This window comes from Glarea lozoyensis, assembly GCF_000409485.1.
Source record: "Glarea lozoyensis ATCC 20868 chromosome Unknown GLAREA12, whole genome shotgun sequence".
NCBI lineage: Eukaryota > Fungi > Ascomycota > Leotiomycetes > Helotiales > Helotiaceae > Glarea > Glarea lozoyensis.
In genome coordinates this window covers 1,130,683-1,145,489 of record NW_007360986.1, presented here as the reverse complement: position 1 = coordinate 1,145,489, position 14,807 = coordinate 1,130,683, and the positions used below count along the sequence as shown (strand labels likewise).

General features: G+C 47.4%; 6 protein-coding genes across 6 annotated transcripts; 3 read left to right on the top strand and 3 right to left on the bottom strand.

The window, feature by feature from the left end:
• Positions 1 to 41: 41 nt before the first annotated feature.
• Positions 42 to 1,122, bottom strand: GLAREA_10807 (NAD(P)-binding Rossmann-fold containing protein; the record flags this gene model as incomplete). Its single annotated transcript, XM_008079907.1, has 2 exons — positions 42 to 805; positions 1,077 to 1,122. 2 exons carry the CDS (start codon positions 1,120 to 1,122, stop codon positions 42 to 44), a joined length of 810 nt encoding a protein of 269 aa, XP_008078098.1.
• Positions 1,123 to 1,689: 567 nt separating this feature from the next.
• GLAREA_10806 (uncharacterized protein) lies at positions 1,690 to 4,427 on the top strand (the record flags this gene model as incomplete). Its single annotated transcript, XM_008079906.1, has 5 exons — positions 1,690 to 1,958; positions 2,010 to 3,636; positions 3,689 to 4,025; positions 4,075 to 4,269; positions 4,384 to 4,427. 5 exons carry the CDS (start codon positions 1,690 to 1,692, stop codon positions 4,425 to 4,427), a joined length of 2,472 nt encoding a protein of 823 aa, XP_008078097.1.
• A 490-nt stretch (positions 4,428 to 4,917) lies between these two features.
• Positions 4,918 to 6,037, top strand: GLAREA_10805 (RNA-binding, RBD; the record flags this gene model as incomplete). Its single annotated transcript, XM_008079905.1, has 4 exons — positions 4,918 to 4,963; positions 5,053 to 5,179; positions 5,229 to 5,533; positions 5,625 to 6,037. The coding sequence occupies 4 exons, from the start codon at positions 4,918 to 4,920 to the stop codon at positions 6,035 to 6,037; spliced, it is 891 nt and encodes a 296-aa protein (XP_008078096.1).
• A 1,834-nt stretch (positions 6,038 to 7,871) lies between these two features.
• Positions 7,872 to 10,463, bottom strand: GLAREA_10804 (uncharacterized protein; the record flags this gene model as incomplete). Its single annotated transcript, XM_008079904.1, has 3 exons — positions 7,872 to 9,699; positions 9,764 to 10,154; positions 10,202 to 10,463. 3 exons carry the CDS (start codon positions 10,461 to 10,463, stop codon positions 7,872 to 7,874), a joined length of 2,481 nt encoding a protein of 826 aa, XP_008078095.1.
• Positions 10,464 to 11,163: 700 nt separating this feature from the next.
• On the bottom strand, positions 11,164 to 11,646 carry GLAREA_10803 (uncharacterized protein; the record flags this gene model as incomplete). The annotated part of the gene is made up of 3 exons (XM_008079903.1): positions 11,164 to 11,319; positions 11,398 to 11,537; positions 11,619 to 11,646. 3 exons carry the CDS (start codon positions 11,644 to 11,646, stop codon positions 11,164 to 11,166), a joined length of 324 nt encoding a protein of 107 aa, XP_008078094.1.
• Positions 11,647 to 11,848: 202 nt separating this feature from the next.
• Positions 11,849 to 14,771, top strand: GLAREA_10802 (uncharacterized protein; the record flags this gene model as incomplete). Its single annotated transcript, XM_008079902.1, has 3 exons — positions 11,849 to 13,379; positions 13,426 to 13,582; positions 13,637 to 14,771. The coding sequence occupies 3 exons, from the start codon at positions 11,849 to 11,851 to the stop codon at positions 14,769 to 14,771; spliced, it is 2,823 nt and encodes a 940-aa protein (XP_008078093.1).
• Positions 14,772 to 14,807: the final 36 nt, after the last annotated feature.

Sequence of the window (14,807 nt, the reverse complement as noted above, 5' to 3'; positions counted from 1 at the left end):
GCCAGCAAGTAAGAATCCGGTCGTTTCAGTTGTTAGGCCCATCAACAGTTCCACCCGCCGTCAGCCCCGTAAACACTTCCAGTAACATAGGCTGCCTCATGTGATAACAAAAAAGCGATGATACTCGCCATCTCCTCAGCGGTACCCTCCCGCTTCAGAACGGAGGGGTTATTCTTTCCTTCATTTGGATTCGCGTCTTGTGCTTGTATCAAAAGAGGGGTAACGATACTACCTGGAGCAATTGCATTTACTCTTACGCCTCTAGCACCGACCTCTTTCGCGGCGCAGCGTGTCAGTCCTATTACACCGTGCTTGGTAGCTGAGTAGGCTGCCGATCCGGGGAATCCTGAAGATTGACATCTTAGCATATAGTTTCTCTCAGGAGATGAGTTTGGGAGCAAGTTACCCATAACTCCTTGAATGGAAGAGATATTCACAATAGACCCTCCATCAACAATCGCTCTTAACTCCGCTCTCAGCGAACACATCATCCCCGTCAAGTTAACAGCAACGATACGATCCCACTCCTCATCTTCCAAGTCCGTTAGAGGAGTGATACCGTGCGCTTTGCCTATAACACCAGCGCAGTTGACCGCACCGTCCAGTCTTCCGAACTTGTCGATGATGCCGGCGATCCAGGAGTTCACGTCGGCTCGCTGGGTGACATCGAGCTTGCATATGGTGAAAGGGGTTTTGAGGGTAGTGAAGTGATAGGATGCTGCTTCGAGATTATCGGGACTAATGTCTGCGAGGCAAATGGTGGCTCCGCGGCTGGCGACTAGTTTCGCTGTTGCGAGTCCAATGCCTGATATGATTGTTAGTATCTTTGGTCTCGGATGACGTTGTTTTGAAATATGAGCAAACTCCCGGTTAGACAGAATTTGTTGAACATTAAGTATCATACTTCGGGACCTGGAACTACTCAATGAAGAACATCTCTCAAAAGTCCGAAAGATCCTGGTTTGATGCGTTATCGCTTGAGCAGTGATCGGACGTGAGATATTAGGCTCATTTCACTTCTTGGCAGATTCTCATTCCAAATTCCATGTATGAAAGCTAGATGAAAGAACACTAACCACTTGCTCCACCTGTAATAGCGATGATCTTTCCCTCGAGAGCCATCGTGATGCGTACTTAAAATGGTAACGCCCCAGCTTCGCAGTCGTTACACGGAGAATCGCTAAGGAAGGTATTCGCAAGACTCCGTAAGAGAAACACAAGCGACAAAACTCAAAGACAGTACAGAATCATAAAACGTTGCAATAAGTACTGCGAAGTAAAGAAGTTATACAAAGTATAGCTCCTCTTCACGTTGCAGTTACATAAAAGGAATCTCGAAAAATGACCCCGCCGCCCCGCATCTCCGCTTTTGATAACTTATGCCAAGCGGTTCACCAGTTTATGCAATGCGCATAAAAGTATGCAGCTTGGTGGAGCAACAGTACCCCAGATTTTGCGTTTCACGGCGGGGATTTGACGTCGACCATTCGAGGATTCGCGTCTGCTGACTGCGGGCAGCTGGAGGGCAGGAGCTGGTGTTGGTCGAGTTCACGGTAACTTCTCTTGTTCAGTTGTATATTGTTCTTTGTGCTTCTATTTCTTCTCCTTCGTGGCTCTTTTTGACCACCTTTTTCTTCTTTTACGCGTCAACCGTTTGGAGGCTTCGAGTCTTTGTTGATTTTGGCCATCATGCGCTGGATAGAATGTGTTGTAGGAGCAGCATTTGTTGCTTTCAGTGAAGCTTCAACATTGACACCACCTGTTATACCTCTGATCGTGAGGAATCCGTATTTAAGCACTTGGCTGGGACATGCTAGAGAGCTTCCTTGGGAGCATTGGCCGATTTTCTGGACTGGACAAGAGGTTGGATTGTCAATTCTAGCTGCTGTTCCCGCTACGAATGATGTATATCCACTACTAGGAAGACCTCAAGACTCGCTTCCTAAATCCGATCAGAGGTGAGTTGGATCTTGTCCGCTTAAGTACTTGTTTTACTAATGTGGACATAGCTTCAATGTTTCCTACCCTACCTACCTCGGCGCAACGTTCGATGCTTCCACGACGAATCTGACATACGAGATACCAAGTGCGAATCATTCGAATGCCGCTTCAGTGATAGTCGTTTCCTTCCTTTCCCCAATCACCCCCACCTCGACATTGCGACAGTCCATACCCGCTTCGTACATCACAGTCTCAGTCAATGGCAAAGCTGATATCGATATATATATTGACTTGAACGGTCTATGGGTTAGCGCAAATCGAGGGAATACAATTCAGTGGGAGATGAGCCAAACTCCACACGAAGAAAGAGAAAAGAAACATCCATCTCTGCAGACCTGGAAAATCAAGCGCCAGATCGAGCAGCTACTGACAGAAGATGCGGATCGAGCAGAATGGGGAACCCTACATTTTTCTGGACCTGCGGATGTTCAATACGAAGCTGGAACTTCTGCTCTTCTCCGTCAGCGATTTGCCAGAAACGGAACGCTGCAAAACACGATTGACAATAATTTCCGCGCCATCATGGATGAAGAACCCGTCTTTGCATTCTCCAAATCTTTTAAAGCAAACGATACTTCCAACAAAGGTGGAAAATCCAAGAACAGCGTTCTGTTCACGATAGCACATATTCAGGACCCCGTAATCCAGTTTGCTTCGGCAAGAGGCTTGACTTTGATGAAGCCGCTTTGGGCAGCATATTATTTCTCGCCAGAAAAGCTGCTTGACTTCCATTACTATGATTTTGAAGTAGTCTCCCAACTGGCCAGCAACTATTCGAGGCAGCTAGAAATAGACGCTCTGAAATCTGGTTCCGAAGATTACAAGGATATCTTGGCGTTGAGCGCTCGACAAGTGCTTGGAGCTTGTTCATTTTCAGGCACACCTGATGATCCCATTATTTTTTTCAAGGAAATATCGTCTGACGGTAACATGAACACAGTCGATGTGATTTATCCAGCATTTCCATTCTTTTTGTATACCAACCCGAGATGGTTGGCATATCTTTTAGAGCCGCTCATTGAGCATCAACTTAGCGGCCAGTATCCGAATGACTACAGCATGCATGATCTTGGTTCTAGCTTTCCGAACGCGACTGGTCATCCTGATGGTCGAGACGAGTATATGCCTGTAGAGGAATGTGGGAATATGCTTATAATGGGCTTGGCAATGATTAACTCCATGAAGTATGATACTGAACCTGCAAGCCTATGGTCTGAATCCGGATCGCAGCGATATATCGAGTCTGCAGGCGGATCTGTATCGCTTCACGTCGACGAAAACGGCATGGATGATTCCTTTGGCGGGCGAATATCAGCCAAAGGCGAGAAACAAGCACGTAAGTGGGTTGAAGCTTCTTACAGATTGTGGAAGCAGTGGACCGGATATCTTGTTCGTGAAGCGTTGATCCCGAGCAATCAACTATCTACAGATGACTTTGCTGGATGGCTTGCAAACCAAACGAACCTTGCTTTAAAAGGTATTATCGGAATTCGAGCAATGTCGGAAATTTCAGAGTTGATCGGGGAGACCGATGATGCTAAGTATTATCGGAACATTTCCGAAACATATATCAAAAGGTGGGAAAGGGAATTCGCTCTCTCTAGAGACGGCACCCACGCTAAGTTGGCGTACACAGTAAGATGCTCTATTCGGCTCAGAACTTCCTCTTTGCTAATCAGAATCAAAGTGGTTTGGTAGTTGGACAACTTTGTACAATTTGTTTGCGGATTCGTTGCTGTGTTTCCATTTACCGGACGGCTCGAGCTCCTCCTCTGTGGGTAAACAGGAACTTTTAGTGGAACACGAGGCATCCAAATCTAAGACCTCATTTGTCAACGAGAGGATTTACAAGATACAGAGCGACTGGTATCATAACGTTCGCCAAAAGTATGGACTTCCTCTCGACAGCCGGCATCTATACTCCAAGAGCGATTGGGAGTTCTTTGCGGTTGCGGTTGCAAGCAAGCAAGTCCGGGAGGAAATTGTTGATTCAATCGCATTGTGGGTGAACGAGACCTCGACGGGTGAGAAAACCACACTTTCAACACCAGAACGTGTGCTAATGTTCGGTAGATAAACCACTGACAGATTTGTATGATACTGAAGGAACCGGAGGGTTTCCCGGGTTTGAATTCAAAGCTAGACCAGTTGTCGGCGGACATTTCGCTTTCTTGGCTCTGGAAAGAGCATGTGGTGGGAAAGCTATGGAAGGATTGAACTTCCTCAATGATGAGCCAGCCATGGAATTCTCACCTTTGATCCATGATGGTGAGCTCTAGTCAGAAAATAAATTATAGAGCATAATTTAAGAAATTGCCAATCGGTGTTCTGCTTCAACTTGCGCGGATGACTTCTTTTGATCTAGATTGAACTGACGACTAGAGCCGCAGTGGATCGCTCTTAAATGGAACGACGATTGTTGGTAAGGCTGAGGTTACCCGATGGAGCAGTTCTGGCAGACCTGCAATAATACGACAATAACTTTGCTTTAGTCCCTTCTAGTTTGTCAAAGATAACTTTAAACGTAATGTTTGTTATTTATATAAGCTTAATCTGAAGTATACCTAGGTATTCCCATCCTGATGATGTTTTGATGGCTCGTGTTACGAGTGCGCTCAGGTGAACGTACGCTAAGGGGTGGCTGCCATGCCAAATCCGGCTAGCACGAAATTGTGCCTGAATCATTTCCTCAGTTCTTTGCTCTCCTTCGCTTTTGAAAACAAGACACCTCTCAGATCCCTCAACATCAACCTTCCATCAATTTTCCATCTCAAAGAATTTCTTTGAGATATCCTACAATTATAACAGCAACTTTCCGCCGATCTCTGTCGCTCTCTTGCTGCGAGCGGTACACTCGGTCACTTGGACAGTCGCGATCTTCACCTCTGAACTCTTACATAAAGGACATCCATCAAAATGGCATCAATGGATTACGAGAACGAGAACCCTCCTCGATTCGAAGGTACGAAACATCACAAGCTGCTCTTCACGTACTTTTGCAGCAGTTTATTCCACGAAACACCCGATACTAATTCGACATGCGACGCGTAGACGAAGCTCCTCGTTACAATGAGCGCGACCGCAGTGCATCTCCTAGACCTACCCGTCGTAACGATAGCCCAAGAGGTGGTCCTCGTCGATCTGCATCTCCAGCTGGCAATGGACATACCGATAGCCGGTTAGTGCTATTCAAAATTCACATACATTCAGTTGCTGATCGTTTACAGTGGCCCACCAAAGAACGATCGTGGCGCACCCCAAGATGACGGTGCTATCAACCCTGGTTCCAATTTGTTTGTGACTGGTATTCACCCACGTCTCTCCGAAGTTGAGGTTACTCGTCTCTTCGAAAAATACGGAGATGTAGAGAAGTGCCAAATCATGCTTGACCCACACACCAAGGAATCTCGTGGTTTTGGATTCGTCAAAATGGAGACTGCTGAGCAGGCCGACGCTGCTAAGGAAGGTCTTCAAGGTGAGGTTATTGAAGGCCGCACTTTGAGCATCGAGAAGGCTCGTCGCTCGCGTCCTCGTACTCCAACCCCTGGAAAGTACTTTGGTCCACCGAAGAGAGGCTAGTAACACCTTTCCCCTTTAACTTACACAATTAACTAAAACAATAGAAGAGGACCCACGTCACGGACCTTCCGGTGGTGGCCGCTACAACGACCGTTATGATGATCGTCGCCGTGGTGGAGGTGGTTACGGAGGAGGCGGTGGTGGTGGTCGTTACTACGATGACCGTCGCGATGACCGCCGTGACAGAGGTTATGGTGGCGGACGAGACCGTGACGACTATGCTCCTCGAGGAGTCGACAGATACGCCCGGGACGATCGCTATGGTCGTGGAGGAGATGATCGTCCACGCGGAGGTGGCGGATACTCTGACCGCTACGATCGTGGGGGAGACCGTGGTTCCGCTCGCGATGCTGCTCCAGCAGCCGCCTATGGTGATCCAGCCCCTCGAGGAGAGGCCCGGGAACCATACGGAGGTAGACACTACGATGAGGAGAGATATGTGAAACGTGAATTTTAATCGCTAACCGGCATAGGTGGTGAGCGCCCTGCTCGTTAAATCGCACGATATCGAACGCACAACAACAAGCTTTTGAATCTGCGGCTTTCATTAATGCGGGCGCGTTTCCACGTGTGTACTTTTCTCATTTCTCACAACATAGTCCGAAGCTCCAGCGGCGGAAAATGCAAAAGCGGGTGTTACACTTTCGGCAGATCGAGCGAACTTTCGGGTCATTTGATGACAACCTTTCGGCTGCTAGGATTTTCTTTTAGCTTCATCAGGTCTTTTCGGAACGACGATTTGTCAGTCGGGTGGGTCAGCACTCGTCAACTCTTAATTGGGTCTCGTGTCTTTCCTGGAACAAATTACTGGTTCTTTCACGGTCAAATCCTTGATATTCAGCACCTCATATCCTCTTGTATCAATAATAAGCTTGGCTGGGCTTTTCGATCTTGTTTTCGGCCATTCGCCTTTCGAACAGTGTCTCGACTAGGGTCTTCTTTAGTCGCCAGAACAGAAATCGAAAGCAAAAACTCAACCTAGAACCGTGATCAGCAAATTCGCATTGCAAAAGCAATTATTAGCAGTCATTGACAACACATTTCCAACGTGCCCGGTAAATTCGATATTCGATTGCCACTTTATATTACAATTGCCAATACTCATCCACTCACCCCGTCTGATCACAATCACAAACATCACAACTGAAATGCGATTCGCCGTAGCCAATAAATGAGGCAACTAATCGTAATTTCTGCCCGTACACATCTTCAACTAACTCGCGACTCTACACCTAACCATTCGTCCGAACTTGTCTGTGTCCTCTGGATCCTGTTCATCGCATGATATGAGAAACTACAAGCTCTCATCAAGGTAAATCCCGAAACGTCCGGAATGGTTTGCTGACATGTGAGTAGCACAGACATTGTATCACGTAAAGGCTCTGGAGTGCACCAAACTCATTTCGATTGCTTCTATTTGCTATCACTTGTGTTACAATCCGCTTATTGACATGTCGTATTTTACTACAATCAGCAGCTTATCCAATCAGCGCCACAAGGTTATGTAAATGGCAAGGCAGCTTGTCAAAGCTTTGGGGGCAAGGTTTCACTTTACCGAACTCCTTACCTGTCAATCTTCGTGGTGAAAGCCCAGAGCTCATACAAGATGTAAGGTGAGTAGGATGTGTAGGTGATGGCTTCCATCGCTATCTGTGTTACCTTGTACTTCAGGTGGCTTCCTTGTGTTCCCAGTCTTCCTGGCGCCAAGGTTGTGTGCGACACAAAGGAGTGATTCCGACTTCCTACTATTTAGGTCTGTTGATAGATACTGTACTCGGTTACATAATAATATTTAATGCTGAAACTTGTGTCTCACCCTAATATATGCACCATTATGTTGTTCCCATAATGACAAGCCCTTGTATAATGTTTATTAATGTTAAGCTAATCTGGTAGTTTGGCTCCTGCTCCCGGCTTTGCACTTGTCGAAAGATTTCCCTTTGAATCTTCAACCCTTCGATGTCTGTGTTCCCTAAGGATATTGGATCGCATCAACGTAACTACTATTTCCACTAGGGATACACATCTCACGACTTCCTACGCCCATTACCTAGAACTTGCGATGTCACTCGGTCAATTGTAATCCCATACCTCATCAAACTGAAATCAATTCATGCTATTCAACATTCACAAACACAATCCCACGTCTCACTACTATTCAACAAACAAACATTCGGGCCGCAAACATAATACTAATCGACAAACTTCCTACGATTAAACGACTATCTTACCGTCCACCCGCCTTCAACAATTCGTGCCCTCCATCACACATCCTACCCTTCCTCCCTGTTTCACCCACCACCCGCCTCCTTCTCCTTCTTCCCCCTCCTCATAAACACATTCAACGACCCCCTCAACCCCCTCCGCCCCTTCTGACTATCAGGCGAGAAATAACTCTTCGGTGTTGTTGCTTCTGTGGCTGTATTAGGTGAGGATGTGGGGATGGAGGGGAGTGCTTTTTCGGTTTGCGGTGTTGGTTTGGGAGGGGATGTGGTGGGGTTTGGGATTATGGTGGTAGGCTTTGGAGTCGAGGAGTTAGGGTGCGGAGTGGTGGGAGTAGGTTTTGTATCTAAGCCAGCAGACTGGAATCGCGAGACTGGAGGGGTAATAGGTTGTCGTATTTCTGGGGTGATGGATTTTATGTCTATCATGATGGGGATGCTGTAAGTTGATGATTGGTTTGAGAAATCCCGGCGTTCGACGTTGGTGTTGGGACGGAGGTTATCAGTGGGCTGTGGTGTTTTTGTTTTGGTGAGGGAATCAGCGCGGGGACGAGCGGGTGTTTCGGTGTTTCTGATGTCGTGGGAAATCGCAGGTGACCAGTCACGCTCGTCTTGATGGGCACTCGTGTCTGGTGCTTTTAAGGGCGCGGAGCGGAATATGCCTGTTGCGGTGCGGCGGAGTGTTTTGGATGAGGCGTCGCGTTCAGGGAGGAGGGGGAGAGGTCGTTGGGAGTTGTTGTTGCGTGAAAGTGGTTTGGGTGTTGGTGATGAGTCGATAGAGAGGGGCTCGTGGAGCGGTTGTTGAGTTGAGTTGCTATTCCTTGAGAGAGGTTTCGGGGTGGGTGATGAGTCGTTTGGATTTGTATTTTGAAAAGAATTTGGCAGCTGCGGGTCGTTGAGCCATGCTGCTACGTCTGGGTGACGGGATTCTTCTATGATGTTTGGTGGGTCGAGATTGGGAATGTCGTCTGTGGAGAGCTTTCGTATGGGTGAGGAATCTCCAATGGGTTTTCTCTTGGGTGGAGTTTCGTCGAATGGATCGATTTGCGGGATGGAGGGTATCATTGCAACGTCGTCTGATGTATTTCCGTTGGGGTTTATGTCGACTACGCTCTGCATATACATAGATTTCTTCGCTGGAGGTTGTTTATTGCTGCTAAAGAAGTTTCTTGCTCTTGTGAAGAAAGTTGGTTTTGGTAGGATATCGAGAGCTGCGCTGTCAGGCTCGATGGCGTCCTGAGAAGTGTTGTACGGCGTTGAAGGACGTGATGCTAGTTTCTTTGATTTGGAGATGTCTTTTGGTTCGACTTCTTGGTCTGAATCTTGATCCTTGGCCACCTCATCGCTAGGTTCGGGAGATGGATGATCATCTAAACCACTGTGTCCACCTGTTGAGGCAGTTTCCGCCTGGATAACCTCCTCGTAAGGAAGTAAAGCTTTTACTTGCCCATCATTGTGATCGCCGTCAAATTTTGTACTGTCCACAGACATATAAGAATTGCCTGCGTCGGAATCATTCGACCGGAGCTCTCCCATAAACTTCCCTCTTTGTTTCTCGCGCGGAGACTCTGAGGCTGGAACACTACACAGAGTTTCGTGAGTTAACGGAACCCTACCAGGTATCCTTCGCTCATCAGCCTCAAGTTTGTCAAATATGTCTTGTGCTAGATATCTCTCCAAAAGTTGCGACCGGCCAAACAGGTTCCATATGCTAGGTGAAAGTGGAAGTAACCTACGCTCAGAGTCTTCCGAGACGAGATTCAGGTCGATTAAGCTGTCCCATGATCGGTAATGAAATTTGAACACGGAGTATGGGTTGTCGAGTGGATCGACAAGGAGATATTCGAAATATTTTGCTAGATGTGGATCTTCCAGTAGATGTTTTGCGCTTTTCAGGCTGGAGAATGTTTAGCTGAATTTAAAATCGCAGACAGAAGAAAAAGTTAGGTGGGATGTTATACCTTATGCCATAACTTTCCTGACTCTTGTAGATTGTAGGATCTTGCATTTTCCGTACCCTGTGTGAGGATCGATAGACCTGAATCTCAATGAGTCCGCCATCAGCAGCCACGAAAGACTGGCCGTCTATTCTTTCTGGCTCTGGCATGAAAAGAAAAGCGCGCTTTTCCAAACCCATCTTTTTATAGATAATCCCAGTCGCTTCATCGCTGTAGCAGTTTGCTTCTGTCAATTCCGGATCGAACAAAGCCCGTGTGACCTGTCCATCAACTTGCGAACCCGACTTGCAGCCCCAAGAGGTGATTTCTCTACCGTTCATGACCAGCTTGAAAAAGTAATATTTGCATTCTGCTGCTTGAGCGAGAATGCGATATCTTATCCAGAATCGTGTGTCTTTTTCGAAGTGAGCAAGTCAAAGCGATGGAAAGAGAATCTCTTACCTGGAGCCGATGGTATATATACGCTGCTATTAACTTCTTTGTCTGTCCGCTGGCTTAGCTTACTCTCCCGCGATGGAGTCGTCTGGTCTGGTGGCTCCGATTTTGGCTCTTCTTGTTTCCATTTGAATGGACGCCGCGGCCAGTATTGGCTTGTGAATTGTGGGCATTCTGGGTGAGGAAATTCGGGGAATATTCCAAAGCCGTGTTTTGAAAAGTTGGATGTCGTAACAATTGAGATGCTAATTCCATTGAGTGAAGGCATGTTGATGTCTTGTCGTCCAGCGACGGGTTAGGCTGTTGTTGGCGTAATATCAGAGATCGAAACTGATTGCCAGTGTTGCGAAAATTGTGTAATTATTCGATATGAGCCCGTGATATCATAAATTATTTTGAGTTGATGTTAAAGATGACACAAGACCGAGTATTTGATGATATGAGAGTGCGTACTGTATGTCAACAGAGCTTGTCAATATCAACAGGAAAGAAAATCATCTGTCTTGCCATGTAAACAATGCAGTGTTTTGACGTGGAAGAACTTCCCCACAGTGAATATGCCACATTAAATTTAGGCGACTATAACTTCCCACGCTGGTAAGGCTTAAGTCTAAGCCTTGTCTGACTAGACGAGCTCAATACATAACAAATTCTGCTTTCTAATCTTACCTACCAAAGTTCCTTTTTAATAGTTCGAGTGCTTACTTCTGTTTTCCGCCGGATAGCTGTTCACTAGCATTCACCACCAGAAGTAAGTCGCCTGGCTCTCAGAATTTGAAACTAGTCTGTCAATTCGTCGCGAAGTAGGGTGCATTCTCGCCCTAGTCAATATTCGCCGCATATGTCGCTGTGTTGCATATCTCTCAACACAACGGCAAAGAGGCTAGCCGACTTGTCACCGAAATCATATAGTAAATGCACCTTTTGTTATGGACCTTTCTTTCTTATTTACAAACCTCCCATTCCCACTATCGCTTTCCCAAACTCCCTATGACTGCTTTGCTATCTTCCTCCTTCCCCAACAGACCCAAATTCCTAATAGCTCCCGCGGGTGGCACGCTGTCTCGAGGTAATGCGGTTTCGGCTTTCCGGTATGCAGTTTGTAGCGATAGAACTCTGGAAGCCTATGTAAAATCGATATATCAGCCACAGGATCGGAGGACGTGAGGGACTTATGCCCCGCAAACTAAGGCGGCACCAACCTCTTTCTTGTGGTGTAGACACTCATAGTAATCTTCCAACACTGGCTTGCACTTCTTCTTTCCGGTATCATCCTCGGTATTGGTGTTAACGACGTAGCAAGCTAGAACCTCCTGCCAGAAGGGGAAGCATCGTGAGGGGCCTAAAGACGAATTGTTAGCCATTGAATTACAAAAATTGCTCCAAACTCCATCCCAAGAACCTTAGACGTAAATTAACTTACCTCCAGTGAGACCATAACCAGACGACATCGTGTGCGTTCGGTTGGTATGTGTTTCTTGTTGTAATCGGAGGCATGAAGTCGGAGCTTGACGGTCGCGAAGCTAGTGCTGTGTTGCGGCCTGGACCGAATCAGGCCACAACATCTGGTTCCCAGTTATACAACCGTCACCAGCTATGCCACGAAACAGGAATTACACCTCTGGTTTTGTTCCTTTGCGACGAGCATAAAGTATGGCAAGGCCGGAGGTATCCCCAGCCAAAATAATTCTGCTGGCTGTTCAGCTAGCCACCTCCACAGAGCTCTCGTATCTCGAAAGTCTGGTTTCCAGAAACCAGAGGACACTCCACCTCGAGCTCGTTCTACGGATCCTACTAAGCTATCTTCCCGAAACACTTCCATCAGCCAAATATGTTCCATTTTTACAGAGGATAGGTGAAGGAAACTTGGTGGACGAGGCGGACTTCGATATCAAGAAATATCAGCTCGATCAGGTTGGCGACGAGGATGCGAAGAAGAAAGCTCGGAAGCTACATTTACGTTCGCTGTCATGGCCCTACGAAGATTCAGAAGAGCCCACAGACCTTCTCGTTCGATTTCTCCTTCTGCGATCATTGGCAGTTGACGAAAGTACTGGTATGATCGATCAGCTGCCTGAGCTCCTGAGTCCCTTTCTTCACCAATCTACCTTTCTACGAACATGGATGATCTCTACTATTTTGCCGCTTGTGCGGTTCAACTACGAGTTCTATCCAGACAATTCAATTACCACTACACTTCCCAATTTCGAATCGCTTGACCACGAGTCCTGCATTAAATTGCTTCTATCACGGACGAGTGAGGACAAAGGAGCACTTGTAGGACGAGATATCCGAGGTTTAGTCGGTCCATATATGTACGGGGACTCACAATGGAAGCGTAGGAAAACAAGGAGGGCATCCCAAACCCTCTTGCAGAATGTTACCGCTTTGAACGACGTACCTGCTGTCAGCGAGAGGTGTATAGGGTGGGAAGATGTGTTCAATTGGATTATTACGGAGGCCAGTAGCTCATGGGAAAACGCTGTAGAGGCTATTGAGAAATGGGATGGGCCAGGAGATATCGATCTTGGAGACTACGGGGACGGTTCCATGTGGCTTGATGAGAATGAGCAGCAATACCTCGAGCGACGATACGCTCGAGCAGCTACTGCCTCTGCGTATTTAGTCCCTGGAGACTCCGAGGATTGTTTAAATGGGATTCAGCGGATTTTAATCCGCCTTACCAACCTATTGGACCTTGACCGAATTACGACATTACAAGCTGCGGCCTCATTACTCTCTCCTGTGACAGACATGGATGAGGTGGTGACTTCCCCAGGAAATGCCAAATACCTCCGAAATGATTATTTGAGCGAGGCGAACGTTTTGACAGCCCCAGGGAAATCTTCCGTAAGACTGTTACATGCTCTACTGGTTTCAACATATTTATGTACAAGAGCTGGCTCCGGATTCCCAGTCAAGAGAGCGGCGGAATTTTTTCTGTTGCAAGATGAGCGCGATCAAAAAAGCGAGTTTAATAAGTTGATTTCCAGTGTTCGCAATGGCCCAAAAGGCGACGAAAAGTATTGGATAAGGCTGAGAAACGAGGTTCTGTGGCTGCGAAGCTGGGGGTGTGAAGAATTATCGGAAGGCACGACCAGTACAACTAGTAAAGGTATATTTGGCGCACTTTCGACTGAATACGTCGAGACCGAGCTCCTGAAAGTCTTTTTGTCCAACACTCGTGAGTATCCCTTGCTCACAGCCACTTCACAGCTAACGTCTGCAAGAATATACACTCGCTCGATCGATTTATGATCCTCCAGCGGACCCGCCCCTGTCAAAGAATACCTTAATCGGGACGATAATTGCAGCAGCAATGAATGCTTATGATAATGCGACAAATGCCAACAAAACTCGGGGTGGACTTAAAAAGGCACAGGACACGTATGACTCTATCTACTGATATATTTGACAAGAAAATTACTGATTCGACTCTAGCCTTCAAGCTTTCCCAGATGCGCTACTAGATTCACTTCCTAGAAAACAGCTCGTGAATCTAATTGATGTCACCCATGAGCTCGGGAAATATCGATTAGTGTTTAGACAAGGAGAACCGTTCCAACCTGTTACGTTACGAGTGCATGGTGACCCGATATCTATTATTGGCAAGGTGCTTGATCAGAACCCAAAGAGCTATCTGAAAATCGTTGATCTGCTCAGTATCGGTAAAGGCATGGTGAGAGCTGGCCTGACTGCTAGGGATGTCAATGGTAGCAAAGCTGGAGCGAATGAAGAGGAGCTTCAGGAACAGGAAAGCATTGCAGAGAAACGGATTGTCAGTATGTGTATTGACGCGGCTTGCGTTGAGGACGACTTTGAAACGGCTTATTCGTATGTCATAACGCGCCTCAATCGAGTGGCTGGCCCGGCGCAGTCACGTACGCCAGCTGTTGAAAAGCAGATGGACGGATTATGTGCGGAGGCTCCTCCCAGACCCATTGATGACTGGTCATGGCGAGCGGCGCTGCAAGCTGGAAAGTATCGCAGAACAGACCAGAGTAACGGTAAAAGCGGATCGGAGGTTCGCCACTTGGAGCAGAGGCTGGAATGTCTTTCCCAGGCATTACGTCTTGCCCCGAAATCCACCCTTGGCGAGATACTGAACGTCTTTCGACGTTGCGAAGAGGAGCTCGTTGCGGCTGCACAACAAGAGACAGAGGAGGCAGAAGCCTGGGACGCGCGAGGTGACCACCAAACCGATGAACACGAAATGCCTGGTGGCTTTGGCTCGACACCAGCAAGAAATACCTCGGATTTGACCAAGACCCGTGCCGCGGAGGAGGCTCCTATGTCTCTCTTCGACCTTTCGCGGGCCAGTATGGCTCGCGCTCAGAACGGGTTTTCTGCGTTATCCATGTTGCGAGGAAGTACAGCAACTTCACCGACCTCCGGTACCGAATCGCGCGGCAGTCTTGACGGATCAAGAGATGAGACTGGCACGCCCAAAACTGGTATGCGCAAAAGAGACCAGCTGAAGAGTGTGGCTGTAGGAGGTCTTGCTTCTGGGGTTGGGTGGCTCATAGGTGCGCCGTCATCAGCTGCCAGCAGGTCGTCGGATGAATATGAACGATGATAATGGTATTTGGAAATGTGGCGTCTATAGGAAGGC